The sequence below is a fragment of the Paralichthys olivaceus genome, chromosome 21 (genome assembly GCF_024713975.1).
Source record: "Paralichthys olivaceus isolate ysfri-2021 chromosome 21, ASM2471397v2, whole genome shotgun sequence".
NCBI classification, from domain to species: domain Eukaryota; kingdom Metazoa; phylum Chordata; class Actinopteri; order Pleuronectiformes; family Paralichthyidae; genus Paralichthys; species Paralichthys olivaceus.
The window spans coordinates 10,376,698-10,400,380 of NC_091113.1; the positions used below are offsets into that span (position 1 = coordinate 10,376,698).

General features: G+C 41.5%; 2 protein-coding genes across 4 annotated transcripts; one reads left to right on the forward strand and one right to left on the reverse strand.

Moving 5' to 3' along the window:
• Positions 1-500: 500 nt before the first annotated feature.
• On the reverse strand, positions 501-23,252 carry ift140 (intraflagellar transport 140 homolog (Chlamydomonas)). 3 transcript variants are annotated; one of them, XM_069517621.1, is made up of 31 exons: positions 23,121-23,252; positions 22,497-22,660; positions 21,581-21,802; positions 21,231-21,352; positions 20,993-21,123; positions 20,728-20,903; positions 20,349-20,440; positions 20,161-20,267; positions 19,844-19,986; positions 19,547-19,750; positions 19,381-19,453; positions 19,155-19,246; positions 18,870-18,997; positions 18,662-18,779; positions 18,456-18,577; positions 18,227-18,362; positions 17,857-17,988; positions 17,654-17,689; positions 17,035-17,279; positions 6,068-6,245; positions 5,441-5,631; positions 5,226-5,321; positions 5,008-5,140; positions 4,422-4,565; positions 3,819-3,947; positions 3,495-3,677; positions 3,202-3,405; positions 2,788-3,000; positions 2,349-2,515; positions 2,103-2,244; positions 501-1,564 (listed from the first exon to the last, which is right to left on the reverse strand). In XM_069517621.1, the coding sequence occupies exons 2-31, from the start codon at positions 22,641-22,643 to the stop codon at positions 1,385-1,387; spliced, it is 4,386 nt and encodes a 1,461-aa protein (XP_069373722.1). In that variant the 5' UTR covers positions 22,644-22,660; positions 23,121-23,252; the 3' UTR covers positions 501-1,384. The 3 variants fall into 3 exon arrangements, with proteins under 3 accessions (XP_069373722.1, XP_069373723.1, XP_019939074.1); XM_069517622.1 differs by having other exon boundaries at positions 20,728-20,897; positions 20,987-21,123; XM_020083515.2 differs by lacking the exon at positions 17,654-17,689.
• Positions 7,216-14,887, forward strand: tmem204 (transmembrane protein 204). Its single transcript, XM_020083518.2, has 3 exons — positions 7,216-8,344; positions 9,072-9,227; positions 13,672-14,887. The coding sequence occupies exons 1-3, from the start codon at positions 8,065-8,067 to the stop codon at positions 13,914-13,916; spliced, it is 681 nt and encodes a 226-aa protein (XP_019939077.1). The 5' UTR covers positions 7,216-8,064; the 3' UTR covers positions 13,917-14,887.
• Positions 23,253-23,683: the final 431 nt, after the last annotated feature.

The window sequence follows — 23,683 nt, forward strand, 5'->3', positions numbered from 1 at the left end:
AGCTACACTCAACTCATCCTGTCGAGGACTAAAGATGTCCACAGTTAGAAACTCAGTTTACACTGTTGTCTGCCGCTGTATCACAACAATACTGACTGTGTTGGAAACTCTGACCTGTGTTAACGTTTAGATGTAATTTTTCCATCTATTATTTCAACCTGATAAAAAAAACAGGGCCCAAGTAAACACAGATGTTATTACTGACACTAAAAGTTTCAGAGACTTGATGAATGTGATTCATAACACATATGTTTATCTACTGAAAAGGTCTATTGCGCCCCCTTGCTGCCACAGTTTGTGCAACTACATCACTTTCACCCTCTGGTTTCCACAGTAAATTGAATTAAACGGAGCAAATAAAATTTGTATTGTTAGACCAGCATGGTCACTAATTCCTTGTTTTATCAATGGTTAATGTTACAGTAAATAATTGACTTTTTTTGAGTGTGTTACAGAATGTATGAAAATCACTATATAACATAAAAGGTCGTACAATGGAATTTAATTTTAAAAATGTTTTATTGTAGGAACTTTACAGTGCACTGTAATGAAAAACATTATTTCGCAATATAATGTGCACGGTAGAAATTGGCTTGAAGTTATCAAAATAGCTGCAAAATATTTTACAGAATTACAATTTTTGACATAGAGAGGATATTCACAAATAATACATTGAGTGAAATTAAAAAAAGACAGATTGTGACAAAATGCCTGTAAACCACACACTTAGACCTGGGGATAAATATAAGACAAAATAAAGCACAACATCCACATTTGATTTGGAAGAAGGCAATAGTTAATAGCAATCATTTACACCATGCCGAGTAATGGCTACCTGCAGGAGAAGCACTGGAGGAATGTGTGTGTGAATGGGTAAATGCGACTTATGTAAAACTCTTTAAGTGGACGATTAGACTGGAATAGTGCTATATAAATACAGCCCATTAACCATGTAGCATCTCTACATTGGACTGGACTCTCGTGTGGGGTGACATGTCCATCAGCTCTTATTTAAATCTAAATAAAATGACCACAGACATGTCACAGCTCTTCAGTTAGAACCTGTAGTTTTAATTTCTTCCCTTGTTCCTGAGCCAGAATGTACGTTTGTACTTTGAAAATTCTGAAAAAATGACCTGCAGAACATTAAACATCCTCAAGCCTTAATCAAAGTGAGGGAGATTTTACTTTGTCTCATGTGATATGATTAAATGCCATGTAACAACCAATTACTGTGCAAATTTACCAATGTGACTGAAATTAATCAATCGCTCATCTCGGCACTGTGTCTTTCAGGGCCAACTGTAGAAGACTGAAAATGCTCTACATACACAAATAGAAAATAGAAAGAAATACATGATATATGATAATATATAAGACTCTTTTAAGACAAATTCAGGTCCTCCTCCACTTCGTCTTCCTCCTTCACAGTTTGCCTGTGGTCATCACCATCTATAGAAACACCCATCCCTCTCTGCAACGCCTCTAAACTGGCCTGGCTAATGTAGTACCTCACGTTCTGCGATGGAAGCCGCTTCTGGAGCTCCTCCAGCTTACGATACGCCTGGATGAGAAGGATTGAAGAAGACAGAGAGATGAGTGGTGAAGAGTCATACTGAAGGGCCATGTTAAAGAAACTAAATTATGAGATATCGCAAATAAAGTCGTAATTTAGAAAAAAGTCATTATATAACTTGATTAAAATTGTAATTTAACGAGTAGAAAAGTCATAAATTTTGGATACAGCAATGATAACGCATGCTCGCCAGAGTTTTCTGGAAAAACTATAAAACACCTTTGAATATCACACAGATTTAACCAAAGATTTCTGCCTCAATACAAGTCTGTGTCATTCTTTCTTTAGAAGAGACACAGTGTCTTGTACCACCTTTTTTTTAAAGTCTTGATACTTATAATACTGTGGTGCTGATGTGACCAAAACATTTTATATTTTGTTATTTGTGATTCATATTCCAAAGTGTAACTGAAGAAGATGCACGACATTCTTCATTTTAACCTAGCTTCTCATATTCCCCCTCTAAAATGACATGTATGCTTAAATTATGAATCTATGCTTGTCAAATCAACAAAATGACAGTTACCACTTCTAAGTTGCCTTGCTGACAGTGATGTTCCACCAGAAAACCAAACGCATCCCCAATCCTGACAGCAGGGTCCAACTCTGGCTCCTCCAGCAGGGCTTCACATAACCGCACTGCCTCATCAGCGTTCTCCGGATACAACCTGCAGACGAAGGACAGAATCAAAGTTCAAGTGATGACGGCCAGGAAGAAAGAGGAACTCATTAAGGTAGAAAAGAGAAGAAGAAGGATGAGCTGTAGTCTTACCTGCGTGCATGGACAAATTTCTTGATCAGTGACACCTTATGCTGCAGGTCGGCCACTCTCGCTTCCTGCTGTCCACCTGAAGAGTCCTTCGCTTTTAACAGACACTTGGCAGCTTCAGTCAAAGCATCCAGTGCCTTCTCATAGTTCTGGTAATCATCAATCTCCACCTTCACAAAAGTAACAAGAAAAAAAAAAAAATACTAAGGTTTTCACAATTGCAACTGGAATCATCACAAAGAATATAATAATCTAACAAAGCCAAGTTTTTATCTATAAAACTTATTTTGACTGTTGTGCATTACTGTATTTGAAATTATATATCACTGAATGTACAATTTGCACAATCAGATGTACGTTTTCTAGATTTCTGAAACTTAAAACAACTTCCATAAAAGGAACAGACTTATCCCAGAACTCTGTCTTTGTGCATGTGTCATACCTGAGCACAGGCTTCATAGAAGCCAGCCAGCAGGTCCGGTGCCCTGCCTTTAGTGTAGAAACCGATGATGGTCTTCAAGATCTCTGGATTGTTCCGCCAGTCCAGAGACTGGAGGTAGTTGGCGGCCATGATGAAAATCTCCTTCTGACGACAAACGTTGGCAAAGAAGACTATTTTCTCTGTGTCGCCCGACTTCAAGAGTGCCCTCATAGCCTGTCTCGTTAAAAATAAGAAAAATATTTCCATGGTTTAATACTGTTTGCGTGCTTCTATACTGCACATGTTAATGATGCAAAAAGACATCAGACTGACAGACGAGCTGGAGTCTTAAACTCTCACCTGACACCTCAGAGATGTTCTGAGCTTGCAAAGAATATGTAGTCACACAGTTTTTACTACACGCTACAGTATTACCTTGAGCTTGTTGCCTGCTTGTGTGTATTTCTTGGTAGCCAGGTGGTAATTGCCCTGTCGCATGCAGCAGTCTGCTATCTTCTCAAGCACCTCCTTGCGGGCATCTTCAGATAAATCTTTTGAATCTGTGACGGTCATTCTCTCTGCCAGTTCCTCTGTGATGGTCAAGTTCTGGGTCACACACAGCTCCAGGGCTTGATGGTACTGGATATATAAATATAAAAACACACACATAAGCACATTCGAAATGATACTTCCTTGTGTAGGTCATACAGTGACACACACACAGGTACCTTCTTGGCTGCTACCAGTAACTCCACAGCCTTCTCATACTGGGAATGTGTGATGAAGAAGTCAGAGCATCGTGCCAGGAGAGCCGGGTCTGAGTTCTCATTCAGATCCTCGGCGATCAGCTGAAGCACAGAGAACTGTTGGGTGGAAAAGGCCAACTCCAGAGCTTTGGAGACATAACCAGCCTACAGGCGGAAAAATGAACAAAATACATACTTTTTGTTACAATAAAATAAATTCCCTGGATTTTATTTACTCATCAACATTGTTCATCTTAAATATATGGTGCAACACTTCCCCCTTGTGGCAGAATCTCACATGGATACCTTGTGGTAGAGTGTGACAGCTCGGTCCATGTGGGTGCCTTTCTCCTCGTAGTAACAGGCAGCCTCCATCATGTCCTCCGGGTTACTGAGCAGAGCCAGGTTCATCAGCTGGTCATCCAGACCATTCTCCTGTTAAATGATAATAATAACATTAGCTTTTATTTGTATGGAGTTGTAAATGTAAGATAAACATCATAATCCAACATTAAAAGCAGTTCTGAAAAGGTGGGTTTTGTGAAATGTTTGGAAGGTGGACAGTTCAGTGCAGTAAGATTTGATTGAGAAGAAAGTTCCAGAGGGAGGGGGCAGCTTTGGAAAAGGCCTCTGCCGCCCCAGGTCGGGTGCTGGTCCTGAGCGGAGGCTACAGGAGGCAGTGTGGTTCCTGTCTTTGTCATTATTGTTTAGGTTAAATATATGGGGGAATATTGTCCCCTTGTGGCACGATTTAGAGCACATCCATCCAATCATTCTGTTACACACAAAAAGAGTCCACACACTGAGAGGCTTGTTTACATGAGTGAGTATAACACAGTAAATCGATCAAACCAATAAAAAGCTGCGTTGATTCATAGACACATGTAAGTACACAGCGGAGTACTGTACCTTACAAAGTCGTATGGCATTGTTGTAGGCCTGGGCTCGTGTGTAGAAGTGGACGGCCTGTTTGATATCATCATGACCCTCGTAGTGTCTGGCCAGGTGGTACGATGCTGCTCTGTCACCTGTGTCATTGGCTATCGCAGACGCCTGGGAGAGAGAGAAACTTTTCTGATAAAACTCCTTTCCTGTACTCATCATTTAAACTGTAATATCTTGATTCTATTTTTATCTAGTAGTTTATGTATGTAAACATTAATATATAATGTAAATACAGCATTTATCTGTAGTTATCTTGTAGTTAACTGTGTTATATTTGAGTCTGAAAAATAAATGTCATCATTATTACTGCAATTCCTCTTTGAGGGGGATGGATGGATGGATACATTAATGAATGAATAAATAAAGTAAGAAAGTAAGTAAAGTAAAAGAAGAGTAAGTATCCATCCATCCAAAATTACAGAAAAACACACAATGATGCAATTTCAAAAACATTCTATATTGTTCTATACTTTCAGACTTTTAAGATTCAAGATCATGTTCCCAAATGAAATTATTTTCAGTAAACTAAGTGACTACAAATGTGAGTCACCTTCTGGATGTTCCCCATGTAGCAGTGGACTCGAACCAGTGAGAGGTAATCCTGAGCACATTCATAAAAATGCAGTGCTGAGTCCATGTCCGACTGGCTCTCCAGGTACTGGGCCCACCACTTGTAGATGTTCCTGTATTGATAGCATTATGTTTCAATGAATCTTTGAGCATGTATGTACAGAAGAAGGAGATGTAGGAGGTGCAGTCAGGACTTACTTGTCTTTCATTTTGTTAACATAAATCTCAAGAGACGATGTGTCATCCTGAAGCATTCTGGGCACTTCAGCCCTGTGTGTGTCTGAATTCTCATAACTGCAACAGAAACGCTGACGATCACACTTTGTTTTCAGTGTTTTCAGTGTTCACAGATTTTCACAGATATCTATTATATTTTTAACATAAAATAGATTGTATTAGTGATTGTGTCTTACTATACAAGGGCCAGGGTCTTGTTGCCCATGGACTCCAGGTATTTGGCGTAATTATAGAAAGTGGTGCGCAGATGGATGCGATCATTGCTTTCTGCGGTCTCTAAAGCCTGCTGCCACTGGCCAGAGGCCTGGTAGAAATTGTTCAGAAGGTCGTAGCGTTGACAGCACTTGTACAACTTCTCTGCATCTTCCTGTTTGAAGACAGGAAAAGATAATGGAAAATTAAATGTTTTGGTCCGGAAAGCCCCCGCGCTCTGTGTGGTGAAATGCTTGGACCTAAAAACACCACTTCTTTTTTTGTAGCTAAAAGATGTGGTGTTGGTCAAATTATTTATGAAGAACAGAAAAAATATGGAGATTGAACTTATTGACTGGAGTGAAGAGATGGTTTAATCTTCTGGTTTTTCCAAATGCAATACATATCTCTTTTGAATATATGGTGTTTGTACATGTCTCAGTGATTTTCTTACAGTTTGAAAAATATGTCACGTACAGTTGAAGGTAGTTTCACCCAAAAACGTAGCAGTAAAAATTTCTTTCTTTAAAAAGGACAAGCACAATCAAATCAAGACTATGAGTCAGCCACGTCCCATCAATCATTTACACTGAAATGCTTGAACGTCTTACCAGCATGCCGAGCTGAATGGCCAACATTGCCACTTGGGCCTCTGGTTCAGGCTCGGCCTCAGCCTCCTTCAGTGCTTTTGCTGCCCTGGCATTTCCCATATTCCCAAGACACACACGTGCCACATCCAGGCGACAGGTTTTCACACACATCCGGGCCATGTTTTCCCATACCGCTTCACTACAGAGAAAAGAGAAATGGCTTGTTTGCAAGGGTGATGTGTTACTCATTGTAGTGGTATTTTATTATTCAACAGTGAACACAATTGTAGACATGTCAATGTATAATACAGCTCAGAGAATGTCTTATTTGAAAAGAACAGTTTATATTTCAGACCTAATCCTTAGTGTGCTTGTGAAAATGATGAAAACAGATGCAAATATGTAAAAACCCTCATGTCTAACTGGCCAGACCTCAAGTACTGTGTGACATTTTAACATTTATCAAGATTAATTAATTAAATCCACCACTATGCCCTGCACACAAACACTGATTAAAGCATAACGATGCAAGAGTAAATGCAGGAATTTAACGCAAAACAAGAGCTGTTCTATTCTGTCTCTTTCCTTTATTGTTTTGTCCTGCTGACGCAAATCAGCCCCTCTACCCCCTTTTTTGCTTCATTTCCAAATTTAAGATTCCACAGCCATCTGGTCTCTATTTGTGGCCCCTCCCTCCTCCTTGCTAAGGCCGATACAGATGTGGGCTGTTTATTAAAGTTAGGCAACAGGAAATACCCCAAATCTTTAGGGGCCCTGCTTTAAGTAGGGCCATGAAGGCCAAGTGAAGAAAAAGAAAGCAAGGCTATTAGTGTCTGCCAAATTCTTGCTGTATATGGTCACAGAAAAATCAAACATGAGAGTGAGATACTATAAAACAACTGAGAAATAATAAGCCTGCTGCTCAGCGAGCGGCAAGATCTAGAGAGCCAGAAAAGGAAAGACAAGAAGAGGAACAGGTCTACATTTGGCCTCTCTTCCCATCCTCTTTTCCTCTCAGGAAACACATCCTGTTGCTGCCTGACTGCGGTGGCCAATATGTTTGTTGCACACGAGAGAGAGAACTTTAGTGAACGCCCCCTGGGCTCCAGACAAAAGAATACACGACAATGACGTCTAACAGGAGGTTTTTTTTGTAAATTCTCTCACACAAACACACTGACACACACACACATTTTAAAGTGATCCTGAAGGAGGGGACTGTCTGTTTCAAGCTTGCTGCATGTGTGAACTGATGTCTCGGACTATGACGAATAGCAACTCCCCCACTTGACTCTGACCTCAAGGATTTGCAAAGAAACAGTGTGTGAGAGAGAAAGGAGGGAAGAGAGAAAGAAGCAGAGGGAGGTGGGCTACAGGACTTCTTGTTCGTGTTCGAGCTTGGAAACCTTAAACAAAACGAGTCACCTCCGAGTATCGTGTCTGGATAATCACTGCTTTCTTGGCAACAATTCTCTTGTGAAAGCAATGTGAAGTGACTGAAAGGAAAAAAAAAAAAAATCTAATGCTTGCACAGAAAAGCTAGCCCTGCGTGCAGAAGTCAGTGCATTCAGCAAAGCACAGAAGAAAGGCAGAGAAGATAAAGTACGAAGGGAACAACGGTGAGATTCCAGAGTCAAGCTGCAGTCAGCCAGAGCCAGTGGAATGGACCAAGGTGCCAGTTGGATTAATCCCTGCTTACCCACAGTGCTGTCTGAGGAGGAGGGCTGAGGATCTGCTGCAACGACAACAAACCCCTGAATGAGGATGAATGGAGATGTTCTTTAGCTAAATCTTAAGAGAACACTCTGGTTAAATACACCTCTGAGCTGCAACAACACACGCCAGAGGAGGTGGTGGTGGTGGCGGAGGAGGTGGAGGAGAGGAGCCAGGGGGCCCAGAGCACTGCTGGTGCTACTGCCCCAGAGGAGAGGCACGGGAGCGGGCAGGACACCGAGGAGGAACAGGGTCTGGAGGAAGGACCCGAGGGAGGAGGCGAGGTGGCGGGTGTTCGGCGTCGCATGGCCGTGCAGAGGCTGGTGGCAGCGGCAGTCGCCGTAGCCCTGCTGTCCCTGGTCCTGAATAATGTCGCAGCCTTCACCCCCAGCTGGGTCCTCCAAGCCCTGGAGGATGGACGCAAGCGGAGCGTGGGACTGTGGAGAATGTGCCCCACCGGTGGGGAGAGGGGCCGTGACGACCTCCAGGCTGGGAGAAGGGGGCAAGGGACTCAGAGACAGTGTGAGGGCCTTGGATGGGGCTCTGAGTATGCAGGCTATCAGGAGTCCCGCAGCACTGTCAAATGTAAGTTTTTACTTTATGTCTGCTTTCCAAACACAGTGAATATTAGCAAACTGCAAAGTGTCTTTTTCTCATCAGACTGAATGTTAGTATGTCCAAGATGTAGCAATTCTGCATTTTCTGGTCCTGGTGTCATGTTTTAGTTATTTTTATTACTTTACTAAGAATGATCAATGTATCTGCCAAAACCAAAACACTGAAGTCACAAGTGCGAGTAAGAATTTACAATGCGTACTGCATTTGAAAAGCTAATTCATCTTTGCCAGCAGGGTTTGAGTCTAAACATAGTCTAGAAGAACTTTAAAGCAGAGTGAGTGTTTACAAAGCTTCATTGAGACATTTCCCCCAAGAACAAAACTGGGAAATGCTTAACGTTCACTCACCAGTCGAACTGGGCACAATTGGAAGCCCTGCCTGGCAAAGACACACCTCACACCATTCATAATAAAAAAGTAATCATGTCTATGTCACCCTCCCGCATGTATTGCACTCTTAAAGAAACTATATGAAACTAAAACGATTGAACCTCTGTGTGTGAGGATCCTGCACCTTATAACATGTAGAGCACTTTGATGACAGGTTATGAATGCTTTTTAGATAGAGGACATCTATATATCTATGTATCTATCTATTCCTGCAAATGTATAATATATAATTTCATGTTGCTCAACAACAGTCACATAACGGGAAACGTGACACTCATGTGAAACTCTCCTTCTTGCCACTCAAGTGCAGTTTGACATGATGCGAGCATGTAACCTGATGGCGACAGTGGCCCTGACTGCCGGTCAGCTGATCTTCCTCCTCGGTCTGATGGAGCTGCCTTTCATCATGCAGGAGTCACAGTGGTGGGAGGAAGCCATCGCTGCACTCTTCCAGTTAGCCAGTGAGTACCAGTGATCCCAATGCTTGTTTGCTTAAGTTGTTTTGCACCGGAGAAGGATCTTTCTGATGAAGACCAGTTTACCCTTGCAGCTACATTTTCATGCATGTTTTACATGCACTCTGGAAGAATGCCAACAGGAGGGGGGTAAAACCACAGAGCAAGCTAGACTAGCTAACTCTCATATGAGAAAGACAGAGTGCAAATTTTGCAAAAACTCAATCCCTCAGATCAGTATATGCACCAAAGCTTTATCATTCTTTAAAATATAAATCAATGCAAATATGGAGACAAATACAAACATACATTCATATCATTATTATATGCTTCATAAATTTATTACAACTTTATTTATTTTAAAAAGTTGAATAAACTAGATTCTGAGAATTTTTGATTTTGGCAAAGAAAGAATATAAAACTATAAAAAAAGAAAATAATAAACATCTACTAAAGCAGCCAAACTGTGAAGGATTAAAAAGGGGGAAAAGAGTAAACCAGAAAGCTGAAAGAGAGTTATCCTTATCGGACATGACTTACTGCAGTCATGGTAACAAAAACTCTCCTCCACACCCAGCACACGCACACACATCCATCCCACTGTGCCACTTTAAAGAGTTGGCTCGCAGAGCCTGTCCCAGTGCCCCTTCTGAGGAAGTGTGTTGTGCTGTGTGCAGTGGTTGCTCAGTCGCTCGCTATCATTGTGGCAGAGCAGAATGAAGGGGGTCTTTTCTGGGTCTAAATTTAGTCCCAGTCCAGAATCCATGGGCCAGAGCTGCAGCGAGCCAGGGAGCGACTGTCAGGCGCCAGGATATCCCTGCTCAGGACGAGGAAATGTCTGTGACTACCTGTTATGCAAAACCCCAAGCTGAAGAAGGAAAAATAAGGGAGGGTGGGGGGGGGGGGTGGACGGGAAAGACAGCTTTGACATGGACTGTGTTTGTGTCTGCACTGGCAGGAGGGATTATGCATGTACATTTTTCTGTATGTCAGAGTGTGTTGTGATTGTTTGTTTATAGTTTGTTTAGTAGAGTTTTAGTATGTCCTGTGGCCTGACAGCAGGGTGGGAATTGCCTCCGTCCAGATAAACTGGCTTAGCTTTTATGTCTGCGTCTATGAAATGTCCAGTAGCAGCAGCAGATAAAGAATCGGCCCTTTGCGATTAGCATTTTTAGCTCACACTGCAGCAGGGATGAGGGCTTTTACCTAATTTATCTTGATGTGAGCATTGAGACTTACCCAGTATTACTGTTTTCAAATTTTAAACTGTGTAACAGAATCATATGCAAATAGTTCTTACACACAAAGCATAGTTCAAAACAGAGTTCACTCATGACCTTATAAGCAGTAGTTTTGTATTTTATAGTATATAAAGCATTGTTTTTGTCAATAGTCACTATTGAACTAATGTAGTCCAGTAGTCTTAATGAAGTCAATGTGAATTTCTTTCAGAAACTATAGGAGCCTTACACGTTGGTGATTTAAGCTAGTGTATGCACACAGAGACAGTGCTAACATGGTAAAGTTTAGGAATGCTATCCATCGCAGATTAGCATGCAAACGTTTGCAAATTAGCAGTAAAAGCAGAGTCTAGAGAGGATGATCAAATGTCATTTTCTTTGCAGGTGTTCGGTCAGAAACAAGAGCAACGGACAAAATTAGTTTTAGTATTTGGTCATAAACCAAAAAAATAAAATAATAAATTATTTAAGTTATTTAAACAACTGATCAGATTGAGAAAATTATCATCAGACTGATCAGAATCAAAAATGTATTTCTTCTTTTAATTATCCAATTAAGAAAACTTTAGGATGCAAAATACACAAATGGAAAATCATATTCAAGTTAAAGGGCCTATATTGCCACCTGACTGCGGTGGCCAATATATCTGCTGCACAAGAGAGAGTGAACTTTAGTGAACGCCCGAGGGCTCCAGACAAAAGTCTAACAGGAGTTTCTTGTAAATTATTTCCTATTTCTGAAGAACAGATAGGTGTGTCACTCATTCAGTAATCCATTCCCCATTCCTGCATTAGATCTCCCCCACTGAGTGTCAGTGAATGAGCCTCGGCTCTGAATGAATGAGGATATTTTTACCAATTACCCTTTTTCTCAGGAATGTTTTCATTTTCAGACGTGCCAAAATGTTCAGTGTATTGCAAGCAGAGCGGAGTGTGGAATAACAATATTCAGTTCCATTCAGTAATATCTGAGCAGCGTTGGCAGGTCCAGACTGAAAGCAAAATAATGGCCCACTTCACTGCTGGAGACAACTCAGGAATGTGTTTTGTGAATGGACAAACCTCTTTTATGATAAACAGTCACAACTGCAGGCCACATGGTTCTGACACTGTAAATCTATTAGTTTTATTGTAGGAAATGTAAAAGTGGGGCTCAATTCTGATCTATTAAATCTGGCTTAGACTTTTCCCTCAAGTCTATCAATCAAGATATTCCTGTAATCAGAATCAGAAGTACTTTATTAATCCCTGTAGGGAAATTCAAAAATAAGTAATAAAAATAAATATTACAAAAATATTTTAAAAATAAATACTACGAGAGCAATACAGAGGTAGTGCTATTTCTTCTAGTAATTGTGTGCCTTTTTAAAATAAACCAAGACATTCATAACTGGAAGGAAAACATACCAGCTACATTTTTCCAAGACCTGGCCTTTAGATAAAATATGCTTAGATTTCTCTGTGACAAATCGTGTCAAATGTCCAGCAGATATATTAACCTCGAAGGTTAGGGTGTGGAGAGGAGGGAAGGAAGGAAGGATGGAAAGAGGAAGAAGGGGAAGGAAGTTTGAGAGATAAGTCCGTGCCAGAAAAGAGGTTCACACAGTCCACCCTGGTTGGAACCTGAACAGGAGATTATTCATTTTCTTGGATAAGGAGCCAGACAGGTTAAACATGAACAGAGCAAGCAAACAGTTGCATTCTTACACGTAAACATGTCGGTAGACACGCAATGATACACAGATAGAATTGTTCACATCCTCACTTTAAACAATAATGGCCATCTTAGAGTAGAGGTAGACCGACCGGCCCCTATGCCACCCCCACCTCTTGGTGCCACTGACTGCTTCAGGAAACAGACTGATTCATATCCTAAAACACCAACATCCCTATTTCCAGTGATTATTTTTGGTCTCTTTATTTATGCCACTTTGGATTAGGCAAGAGTTCAGACATGTACTGTTGAACTCTTGAATGGCTCCAGAATACACTTGAATATGGTGAGCACTGAGGGATACTTGAATGGTATAGATCTATGTGGACTTTCATCCACACCTCTAATAACCTGAGGAAAGAATGACCTGCAAGCGTTGCCTTGTTTTTAACTTGGCAAGCAAACAGCTCCTCATCGCGTGAGTTAAACTACTGTGAATCAAAGAAATCAGGAGTTTTCAAAGGCTCTTCCGGGCGTATATTCATGCACTGATATTTGTATTTATTTTTATGCATCTTAGAAGTTCTCCCTAAGAGGAAACAGATTTTCAAATTCAAAGACCCCTGACAGCGCTCCTGCCGAACTGCGACACACATGGATCGAGATCTAAATGTGAGCATGAAAATTCAAAAAGCCACTTCAGGTTCTGTTAGATTATATTTTTTTGCTTTCCCAGCAGTTTGGTTTAAACAAATGAATGAATTTTAATTTTCCACCATAATGAGGCTTACAGTTTTTTGTTTCGACTGAAATGTCTCAATGTATTAATAACTGCTATGGACTGTCATGATGATTTGGTATTTTTGTCACCCTCAGGATGAATTACATTGATGTTGCCTTTTGTCAAGTTAAAACCATCAAGTCAAAGTTTTAATTTGTTTGGCAAAAATAAAGACACCCTCTTTGTGTTAATTAACAAAGAGCTAATTAAAAAATGTTAGCATGTTATACATAATGAGCCCAATCAATATGATATTTAGAATGAGCCTTTCACAGACACACACAAAAACAAATAGGACTAAAAATGTTCTAGTAATGGAAATTTAGTATCAGTTTGAGCATATCTGATTCAGTACATTGACCCATGTCATCAGCATTTTAGGATGCTGATAATATCATTTCGTGCAAAGTTCTATCATGGGTCAAGACTTTTGTTTCAGCATCAAGAGCAAAGGACATTCCCTGGACTCACTTCATGTGAGCTCTGTGTTGCCTTGTTGATCAATTCAAAAGTATAGAAAGTATAGAAATCATAACTTGCTATGATTTCTTCCACAAGCAGCACCAGCATCCTCTTGTTAGCTCCAAGTAACTGAAATTCGACACTACAGTATCTACTTGTCAAACTGTGAACCATGACGCTACATACACAGCAGAGCAAACAGAAAAGTTTGAAATCTTAAATGTTCATTTGTCTCTTTACAATGAGTTGTTAACTGAGAATGGCAGTTCATTTTCACTGACTGAGGCCTTGTCTCTCTGTGCTTCTGTGCAGGTTTTGTGCTTGTGATTGGACTTGTGACCTTCTACAGGATCGGACCCTACACCCACTTGTCCTACTCCTGCTACTTGGACATAGCCGCTTGCCTGCTGGCCACGATGGCTGCGGCCATGCTTATCTGGAACATTTTACACCGCCGTGATGACTGCCTCGCACCTCGAGTTATAATCATCAGTCGCTCACTGGCGTCACCTTTCCATCCACGTTTAGACAATGACTACGTGGAGTCGCCTTGTTGAGCTACGTGAGCTCACAAGCCAAGACAAGAAGGAGTAATGGACTGAACTCAACTATTAGTGTTTAACTTCAACTGGTGCCTTTCACGTTCCTGTGGACTCACACGTACCTGCAATTGTAAAACTACATTTGACAACTCTTCCCACCATAAACAAAGACACCAGGATTATTTTTGCTTCTTATTTTGCTGCAAAAAAGCCACAGATTGAAGATTGAAAATGAATGTATAAAGCATCTCTAAACTTCCCAACGTAGTCGAATACTGATGTTTTGTTTATTCATGCTTGGGTGAACTAACTGGTAGTTAAACATTCAATTTGGACTGGCACTGTCTTATGAAGCATCCTTCTTGTGAAAAGATCAAGCTGGAACTTGACCTATATTGTTATATGTGCACTTCTTAAATGGCCTCCTACATAATTATAAATTGGATATTATGAAAGATGTTGAAAATACCAGAATACCTCATATTTGTTATTATCCTTTTAAAGGTTCTTATAGTTTTAATACATATTGATGTTAATAATAGATGTTGCAAGTAAGTAGGTAAACAAACAAAATAAAAGCAGAAGAGTCAAGCTCAGCAAACCTTTTGATTGGGCAAAAAAATAAAAACATAATTGCTACTTAATGTATGTGAATTGATTTAGAAGCAGGATTTGTTAAACTGACGGATGACAGATGTTTTGGCAATGTACTGCATTTTGAAACACATTTCAAGTCTTGCGTTAATTATTCATGATGCTTTACATATGACACTGCTCGCTTGTGGTACATACTGTATACTTAAATTAATATGATATAGTTGTGTAAAGAATCGTGCTATTATTAGTACTGATATTATTGTAAACATATCATACTTCTGCAAAGAACTCCAGCCTGTCTGTGGGTCTTCCTCGTTACCAAACATAAAGGCACATTAAAATAATAATATATCATATAAATTCAATAAATTTATTGGTAAATATTCAAACGGAGTGATTGTTGCTGTTACTGTTTTGGTGTCAAACACTACAGCTGAAAATGATGATGACAATACGGATCCTCATGAATACAATTTTCAAATACCGTATTTCCCAATGAACCTCTATGCTTAACCTTCACGATTGGATGTGATGTGAGTCCAGTTGGATTTATTCTTTCACCCATTCGTTTATTTTTTGTTTTGCTTTGTTTGTTTGTCAGCAGGACGATGCAAAAACTACTGAACTGATCTCCCAAAAACTTGGTAGAAAGATGAGCCAAGAAAAAACTCTACTTCCATCGATATATAAACTGACCCAAACATGCTGGTTTAAAGATGACACTACCACTATACTTTCTGTATAGATACATATAATTAGCTCCATTTTGATGATGTTGGTATCAATGATGGTCCTAGTTTATTCGAAGAATGACACAATGGAGAAGAACTGTAACAGCTCCATGAAGTGAATAACATACTTTCCCATGATAAATGGCTTCAACTGAGAGCATGAGGGAACATGAGCCACAGCCAAATATGATGACTACATCATACATCAATCTCTGCTTCACCCCGAACATTTCCTCTGTTTTTTTTGTTCCTGATGAAAAGGGGAGAGTTTTGCTTTCAACTACCAAATGCAAAAAAGACAGAGAGGGCTTGTATTCATAGGGGCAGATAATCGTGTCACCTAAAGTCAAGGACAACATGAATGAGAGGAAGCAGCGCGGTCTGGTCTGAATAAAGACATTCCGACCTGTATCTGACTCTCGGAGGCAAAGGCACTTTCACACTTATATCTGCTTTTGATAAGCGAAGTGAAACTTTCATGGTTTCAGAAATCAGTGTCTCAAGCCTCTTGTTAAGGTTTTCCGCCAATCCAAGGTTTCATTTCGGTTTCGGGCACAAGGTTTGACCTGTGAAGAACTCTACCTACACCCCTGCAATTTGGGTGAACTGAACCTTTAAGGTGCATGGGAGAAATGGGTGCATTGTCTCCCAAATCATCTTAAATACATGCAATAGATAAGTAATAAATGTTCATGACTCCTTGATCACCAGCTACTTTCTGACTTAGGGATGGGAACTTTTTTTTAATTCAAAAATCTGCACCATAAAGTACCAGCAGATACAGGTTACCGCTGCAGGAAATGCATATTCCTGTGGGTGGAGATATACGAGAATCAAAAACAATACTGATCCTTTTTTTCTTAAATGTAGCGGCAGTAAAAATAGCCAACAAGGAGGAACTTAGTAAAGCTGTCATCACGCCTATTAAACTCTTAGGACTATCCGGTCAGTGGTGGATGCTGTTTTCCCAAATGCGTAATGTTTGTACATGCACAAGAAACACAGCAGCATAATTCAGAGTGTTCTGAATCACTTCTAAAGATGTTATCACACCTTTGATTAAATCTCATATGCTGTACGTTTGTCACACACACACAGGAACGGACACGTACATCCTTTCAGTGACCTGATTCAATATTCGCAAGAATAGAGGGCACTCCTTTTGGACCAAATTGGCAGAAGGACTTCGTATGTGTGAGTCAGTGTGTTTAGAAAAGTACATCCCCTCAGCACACACCCGCACACTAACAGAAACAGCCACATATATACACAGTGAAGAGTTCCTTCCTTAAGCACAGACACAGAAAAAGTCCTTAATCACGTCCTGTGTATAGAATCTATTCCATGTACCTACATAAACAAATCTAAGTCTGACTTAGGTGGAGCTTAATAAATGATTGTATCATGCTATAATAGACCTGGAAGCAAACTGGTGAGTTTGGACCTACACATATTAACAAATAAAGCATGGTAGTTAAAACAAGTCCCATGATCACCTCTCAAGACTTCAAGAAAATGTTTCATAGAAAAACATACAGAACTACAGGGGTGGTCTAAACACAGCAGTCAAAGGTGCTGAATAAAATAGTAGGTGGAGCGGCAACAATGCCTAATTCTTAATTGAAGAGCATTCTGTGATGTATCAAGGATCTAGTACCAATGCTGAACTAAAACCCCTGTGGGGCCTGTTGAGGAATGTGATGACGTGGATCAAATCGGAGGGTGGGCCCACTGTGTGTAGGCCATCCTCTATGTCCTCTCTATTTGCAGATCCACACTGAGTTAACATACACATTTTGCCCTACCTCTTGATGAGCTTGATTGCTTTGAAGGCTTCGTCCATGTCGCCAATAGTCAGGTAGAAGCTGAAGTTGAGCATGGCATCACGGGTGGCCTTCTCACAGGTCTCCAAACCCACAAATTCCCTGAGAGCTCGCCTAGACACCATATTGGGGAACTGGACTGGCGCCCCTTTCAATGGCTGGGTCTGATTTGGTGGTGCTGATGTTGTGGCTGAAACCTCTGTTAACCCTGGATCCCTCTCACCAGGCTGTGGAGGAATAGAGCATAATGACGTCAATATTGGACATAATGTGATTCAAAGCCAGTGATAAATGAAGCTGTTGTGAAGAGGGATCACAACAGTAAAACATATCTTGTGAGAAAACACTGGGGGAATAGGTGGGACACAGAGCCAAACAAACATCAACTCAACATCATCTATTCATCAAGACAGGCTTTAGGAAGTGGACAAAGATTAGTGAGCTCTAAATATTTCAGGGAGGCTCTTGTGCTGCTGGTTTTGAGGAGCCAGATTTTTCATGCTTCTGTTCAGCCACAAGGCAAACACGATCACAGTTGCTGGAAGTTGGGAGTCAAGAATATTCAAGCTTTCTGATCGGACTGTAGGGGACAGATACTTACTTCTGGTAGAAAGACACCAGCCCTCCAAAATAAAAGCTGGGGTGTGTTAGACCAAACACACAGAGTTTTACATAAGAACAGTTAAGAGGGCAAACCAATGAAAGACAAATCAAGATCTAAAATAAAATGCTTATCTACAATGTTCTAGAAAGAACCCCCACCTGCTGTGTAAGAAACCCCACCCAAGAGTTCTCCATGCTCACCTTGCAGCTGAAATAATAGTAGGGCACATCCAGAGCGAGAAGAGCCTGCAGGCCTGCAGGTTTGGGGTAGCAGTCCTGTAGGAGTAACCCGTGTTCCTGTGTACAGAAGAGGGTCACCACTGACACGTCGGCCTGAATGGAAGGAAGACAACGCACTGGTATTAGATAAGCATTTACATTCTGACTGCTTGTATAAGATAACTGAATGAAGAAGCAATACATATTCCTCCTGGTTCTCAGTTTTCCTCAAAAGGGTTGTATAGTAGCATGAGTGAGTCCCAGGAGAAGTCACAGCTAACAGCAGTTTAAGCACCATGTTTTGCTCACAGAGCTGAAGAGGATGATCTCAGTGCTAAACAGAGGTCTTTACCATATCAACGGAACTAGTTGATGATGACTCTGAGCTGATCGGCACCGTCTCACAAACAAAAAGACGAGGTTCACTCTCATCCCAGAAGTGAGATACAGGGCATCGACCGCTGAGCTCCGTCCCCTGAAACTGCTGCCTGAGAACACAGACAGTGCACCAGTGGAGAAAACTCTACATGGGAAGAGGACAAATCCCAACAATAACACAAGACTAAAGCAGCTTCAGTTACCTTTCACTGTCTTCACACTGTGAGATACCACTGGTAGGTCTGCCAACGAAGAAGTCAAAGTGTGTCACAGTGTCCATTTCAACATCGTAAAAGTACACTTTGTGATCAGGTCGCCCGTTAACCTGAGAGGGAAGAGTGACGATCATATTCATATTATACTTGACAAAAAAATCCACATTTAGAGACTAAGAGTGTGACTCTCATACCTGAGAGATGAGGATGCTGACTTGGCTGCCATTGGCATTACACTTGACTGACCTCAGGGCTCCTAAACTGGCAATCTGGTCAGCCAGGTTCTTAGCACTGCAGTGAGCTTTGGCATCTCTACAAAAAACATACACTGACACTGGCATTGATGGACAACACAGTACTTTGCAATGATGAATTGTAAATAAACTGACATTATCGTCATACCTTCTGGAGAGGTCAAAGACTCTGATGTGTGCCGTGTCTGTGCCAACAACCAGGTAAGACTGGCATACACTGAGCAGCACAGGGTTGCCCTCTGCCTTGGAGAAGGTCAACAGTTGCTTCACAGTGCCCTGAAGAAAAGAGGGGAGCCAAATACATGACTTGCATTTATATTTATATTCTTTTATGATCAATTCTAATTTGGACGATAGATATTGATAGTTAGAGAGGCCTTTTCAACATGCATACTTAAAGTTGTGTGCCAAATTCCATGTTGGACATACAGACCTGTGGAGTGCGGATCTGTACCCTGTTCGGTTCCACGGTGTACAGGTTCTCGCCATGTACAGCTACTACATGGGAATCACAAGGAAACTCTCCTGGAACATGAGGAGGAGAGGTGGAAAAAGAAGAGAAAGGGGAAGGAAAAGAATGAGAAGACAAAAAAGGGGTGAGGTAAAGGACAGTTTCTGAAAGGATGGTTTGCAGTGTGTGTTTTTGGTCAGTGTTGTACCTGTACTGCGTAGAACTGTCCCGGAAAGCTCATACCCAGTAACTTGCTTTCCGTTCCAGACAGTCACTGACTCCTGTTGGTGTAACACACATGCAGCTAAAATGAGGATTCGGTTGAATCTTATTCATTTTCATGAGCAAATCTACATTGTCCCCTCCATGATCACCTTCGTCACACACACTCCTTTGATGTGTGTGTCAGACTGCAGAGCAAGCTGCGCTCCTGTGTTGAACTGAGTGATGCTGAGTTGGGTTGGGGTAAGTTGCACTGCTGCCACCTGCTGGCCGAAGTGGGCTGACATCACATGCTCGCAGAGGATGAGCACCGTGTTTGAGTTGTTGGCAGCCAGTAGATTCAGGCTGGAGCCCCACTGAAATGAGTGAACAGAATTATATACAGATGCTCTCATGATATGTGAGTCTGATGAGTGGAGGTGTTTAAATGCTGGTCCAGTATACAGTACCTGTATTTGAGTGACATTTCCCCCTATTTCAGTGGGTGTCTGTAGCTTCCACTGGCCACTGGTGTCACCTTTGCTACTGCCTGGCTGTGCCACCATCCTCCAAATTGCTATGCGTCCATGGCTAGTGCCACCTGCCAGGATTTCTGTGGAGTTACATACAATGTTACATAAAAGCAATGAGGCCTTTTGAAGGGTGAAAAGGGTATGTGTATTTAGTCTACTAAATATTTGAGAATGTGGGAGTAAAACTGGAAATGAACAGATCCACAGGTGAGGAATAAGCATTTTACTCCATAAGAGAAATACTTCACATTTACCTTTTGCTGCACAGTATGAAACACAGTTGATCATCTCTCCTCTCTCAAACCCCAGAGATTCGTCCAGTGACAAAACATAGTTGTCATCTCGCTCCAGGTCCCAGAGCCTACGAAAACAAAGTGGCAGAAAAGTTATTTAAGTTATGAATGAGTGGGTATGTGTGTAAAAACAGTGTGTGTATGCTGACCTGATGACATGTTCCCCCGACACTGTGATGAGGAGGCTGTTTTCTGTCCAGACAATGTCGACATTCTGACCAGTCTTGCTGCTCAACTTCACCTGTCATGAGAAAAAAAGAAACTAAAATTAATTGTGTATAGGAACATACAATATTAATATGTAGAAAAAATTCAACATTACATTAATATTGAATCTTTCTGTACAATCAACAGTAGGAATTACATCTAGAGGGGATTTATTAGACCCCAAGGTTCAAATCCTTCGTATTTCCAGATTCTAGTTTTTCCAGTATATATCCCCTCTCAATAGTGCTATATAATAACAAGTAAAAAAAAAAAAACTTTAAATAACCAAAAGAAATGACACCCTCGATAGTCTTGGCATACCTTCATGTATTCCTGGGCTCCTCCCTCAGGTCCCAGAGTGTATTGTGAGAGCATCAGGGTCTCTGTGATCACAGCGAGGGCCTCTCTCTTGATGAGGTAGAACAGTTTCTTGATTGCACCCTCCACACTGAGCAGTGTGTTTGTCTTACAGCGTTCATCCACACTGTGAACTTTACCTATAGACAAGGGAACAGTGACCTTTCACATGTATCTGAATTCTTCTTAAAATACAGGTAAAACCCAAACAAATAAGACAAACACTTACCATCTGCAGTGGCGACGTAGAACGCAAGTCCCTCCTGCGGACCCATCTTGAGAGGCGCTCCCTTCCAGCTGAACATATCCAGAGCACTCTCATCTCCACTCACTGATGCTCGTGCTAGCATTGCCACATCACTGTAACAAGAATTAGGTCCTACCATCAGCAGCGCAATGTTATCACAATGCTTTCGACATAGGTTTACTAATAAGAACTTAAAAAGAACACTGACTTAATTACTTACTCCCCAGGTGCAGCAGGTTTGAAGATGCAGCAAGTTAAAGGTTTGTTGTATTCATGCTTTACTAGATGGTTTCCTTGAAGTCTCCCTCTGGCATCGACCTTCCATACTGCGAGACCTCCAGTCTGGCAATGAATAATTACACTATATTCATGCATTACCAGCATGTGCATACACAGTGAACAATTAATCGAATTCATTCCTCGATTACCCTGGTAAGGCTTGTGCCACAATGATAATCGTGTGTATTAATTCGACCCACCATCATATCCACATGCTAAAAATCTATCAGTATTAAGTTATGACATAGATAAATGTTCCACAGTGTTTGTTTATACAGTCAACACACTCACCTGATCCCCTGTTACCAAGCGGCTGCCAGAGCTGCTCCACTCCAGCAGTGTGATGCTGGCTGTGTGTGTGTTGGGAAGGACGGTCTGATCTCCAGATGGGTGTGTCAGCAGCATTACCTCTCCATTCTCCCATCCTAGTGCCAACACTGGTTTTGTGGGATGCCAGCGCAGCACTCTGGGCTGGTGCGCACGTCCTACATGGCAGCTCTCCACATACTCTCCCTGCACATTGACAGCGGTGACTTTAAGTAGGGTGAGGGTTAGTACAAATGAAAATAGGCAACTGGACTTGTTTGTGATTCTTCACCTCTCATCCAAGAGGCTCTGGGCACAGAGAAGCACAAAAATATAGTAAACTGTAGCAGGACATCAGGTGAGTAGTCGTTCCCTCAAATGTGGTTAAGTAGGCATTTGCTTTCCCACAGCGAAAAGAACGTGACCACACGCGTCCCAGACCCCCTCTGAATGTCGCCTGAGTGATCGGACCTCAGGACGCATTGAGGTGCATTTTGGGTACGTTCAGACTGTATTTAGGGCTGTCCTCCTGTGATCAGGTCACATCAGAGTGGATATTAATTAAGGTCTGAACGAGGTCTTATTTAACCTCTGTGGATCTGTACCCACGTTTAGTCTGTCGGTACCTGTGGGGTAAGGGTTACTTTGGGTCACATGAGTTTGGGTGTGGATGGGTATTGAACTGTCTGAGGAGAGAACTGAAGAAGCCTCTTGGATGAGACGTGAAAATGTCCTCAACAAACACAAGCAGGTCCAGTTGCCTATGACGACATGCACAACCCCTGAAGATACCATGACCTGGATGATTGAGAATCTTCTCAAATACAGACTCAAGTGACAATATTACCGCACAGTCAATACAACATGTGTCCTCTCTCTTGGTCAACGCCCAGTGTAATACCTGCTGCAGATAGAGGTCTACATTGCCCTCATTGGTGGGGCTGCTTGAGGCCACAGCTAGTACAGGAAGAGCGGAGTGCCAGGTCAAATGAGAGGGCACCGCGCTGCTTTCAGGGGCCTCGATACGGTGATCAAAATACACCGCCATGTCCCCAGAGCTCCTCTCTGAAGAAGAAAAAGGAATAAGGAGATATCAGCTGGATCCAACCTCCCAAGTGACACATAGTTATCAATCAGGACAGTGTTTGATTTCTGGTTCATGACCATGTAGCAGCTATTTAATCAGACTAGAGCCTGGCTCACCAGTGCTCTAACAGCAAGGTAATCACCAACAGGTAAACTCAGGGATCACAGTCCATCATGTCACTGTATGTAACGGTCACAGACGTGGCTGACGTTAGTTTACTTTATGGGAACATCTACACGCGAACGACAGTAGCGGAGCTGTGCATTCACCACAATGACAAGCATCTGAAACGATACGATTGTCATTATAAGACACATGGTTAGCTTTAGCTGCTAGCGTTAGCTAAGCAGCATAAGCTAGCCAAAGTTAGCATCCATTACTAGCTCCCGCAGCCGCAGAATGAGGTGAAGTGTCGTACGAAACGGTCCGAAGACTCACGTCTCTGTCGCTTCTCCTCAGTTTCACGTCGCCTCAGGCCCCTGAGCTGGACACGTCTTCAAACATCGACAGTAACTTCAGTTTCTGTGGAGCCGCCGAGGAGCGTCCCTGCCAGTTGCCCCTGACAACCTCTGAAGGCTGGAGAGGGGGAGGAGTCACGGAAAAGAACGAACACAACCCGAGTTGTGAACGAAGGTAATAATAAGAATCAGAATCAGAATCAGAATCAGAATCCCTTTGTTGTCCCACAAACAGGGAAATCACTTTGTCACAGCAGCAGCAGGACAGTAGAGTTTATTATAATGATAAGAATCATAATAACAAGAATAATAAGAATCATAATTCACAGGGCACTTCTGAACACAAAGTACAAGGTGCTGCACAACAGAAAACAAATAGTTAAAATACAGATGTTCATAAATAATAATGTATTAAGTATTAATTAAATATTAAAGTATTAATAATAGAAGTAATAATAATAATAATAGATATAAAGGAACACAATAGCCTGACACCTAAAGTATATTCAGGAATATGATTTCTGACAAAAGCTTTTTAGGTAG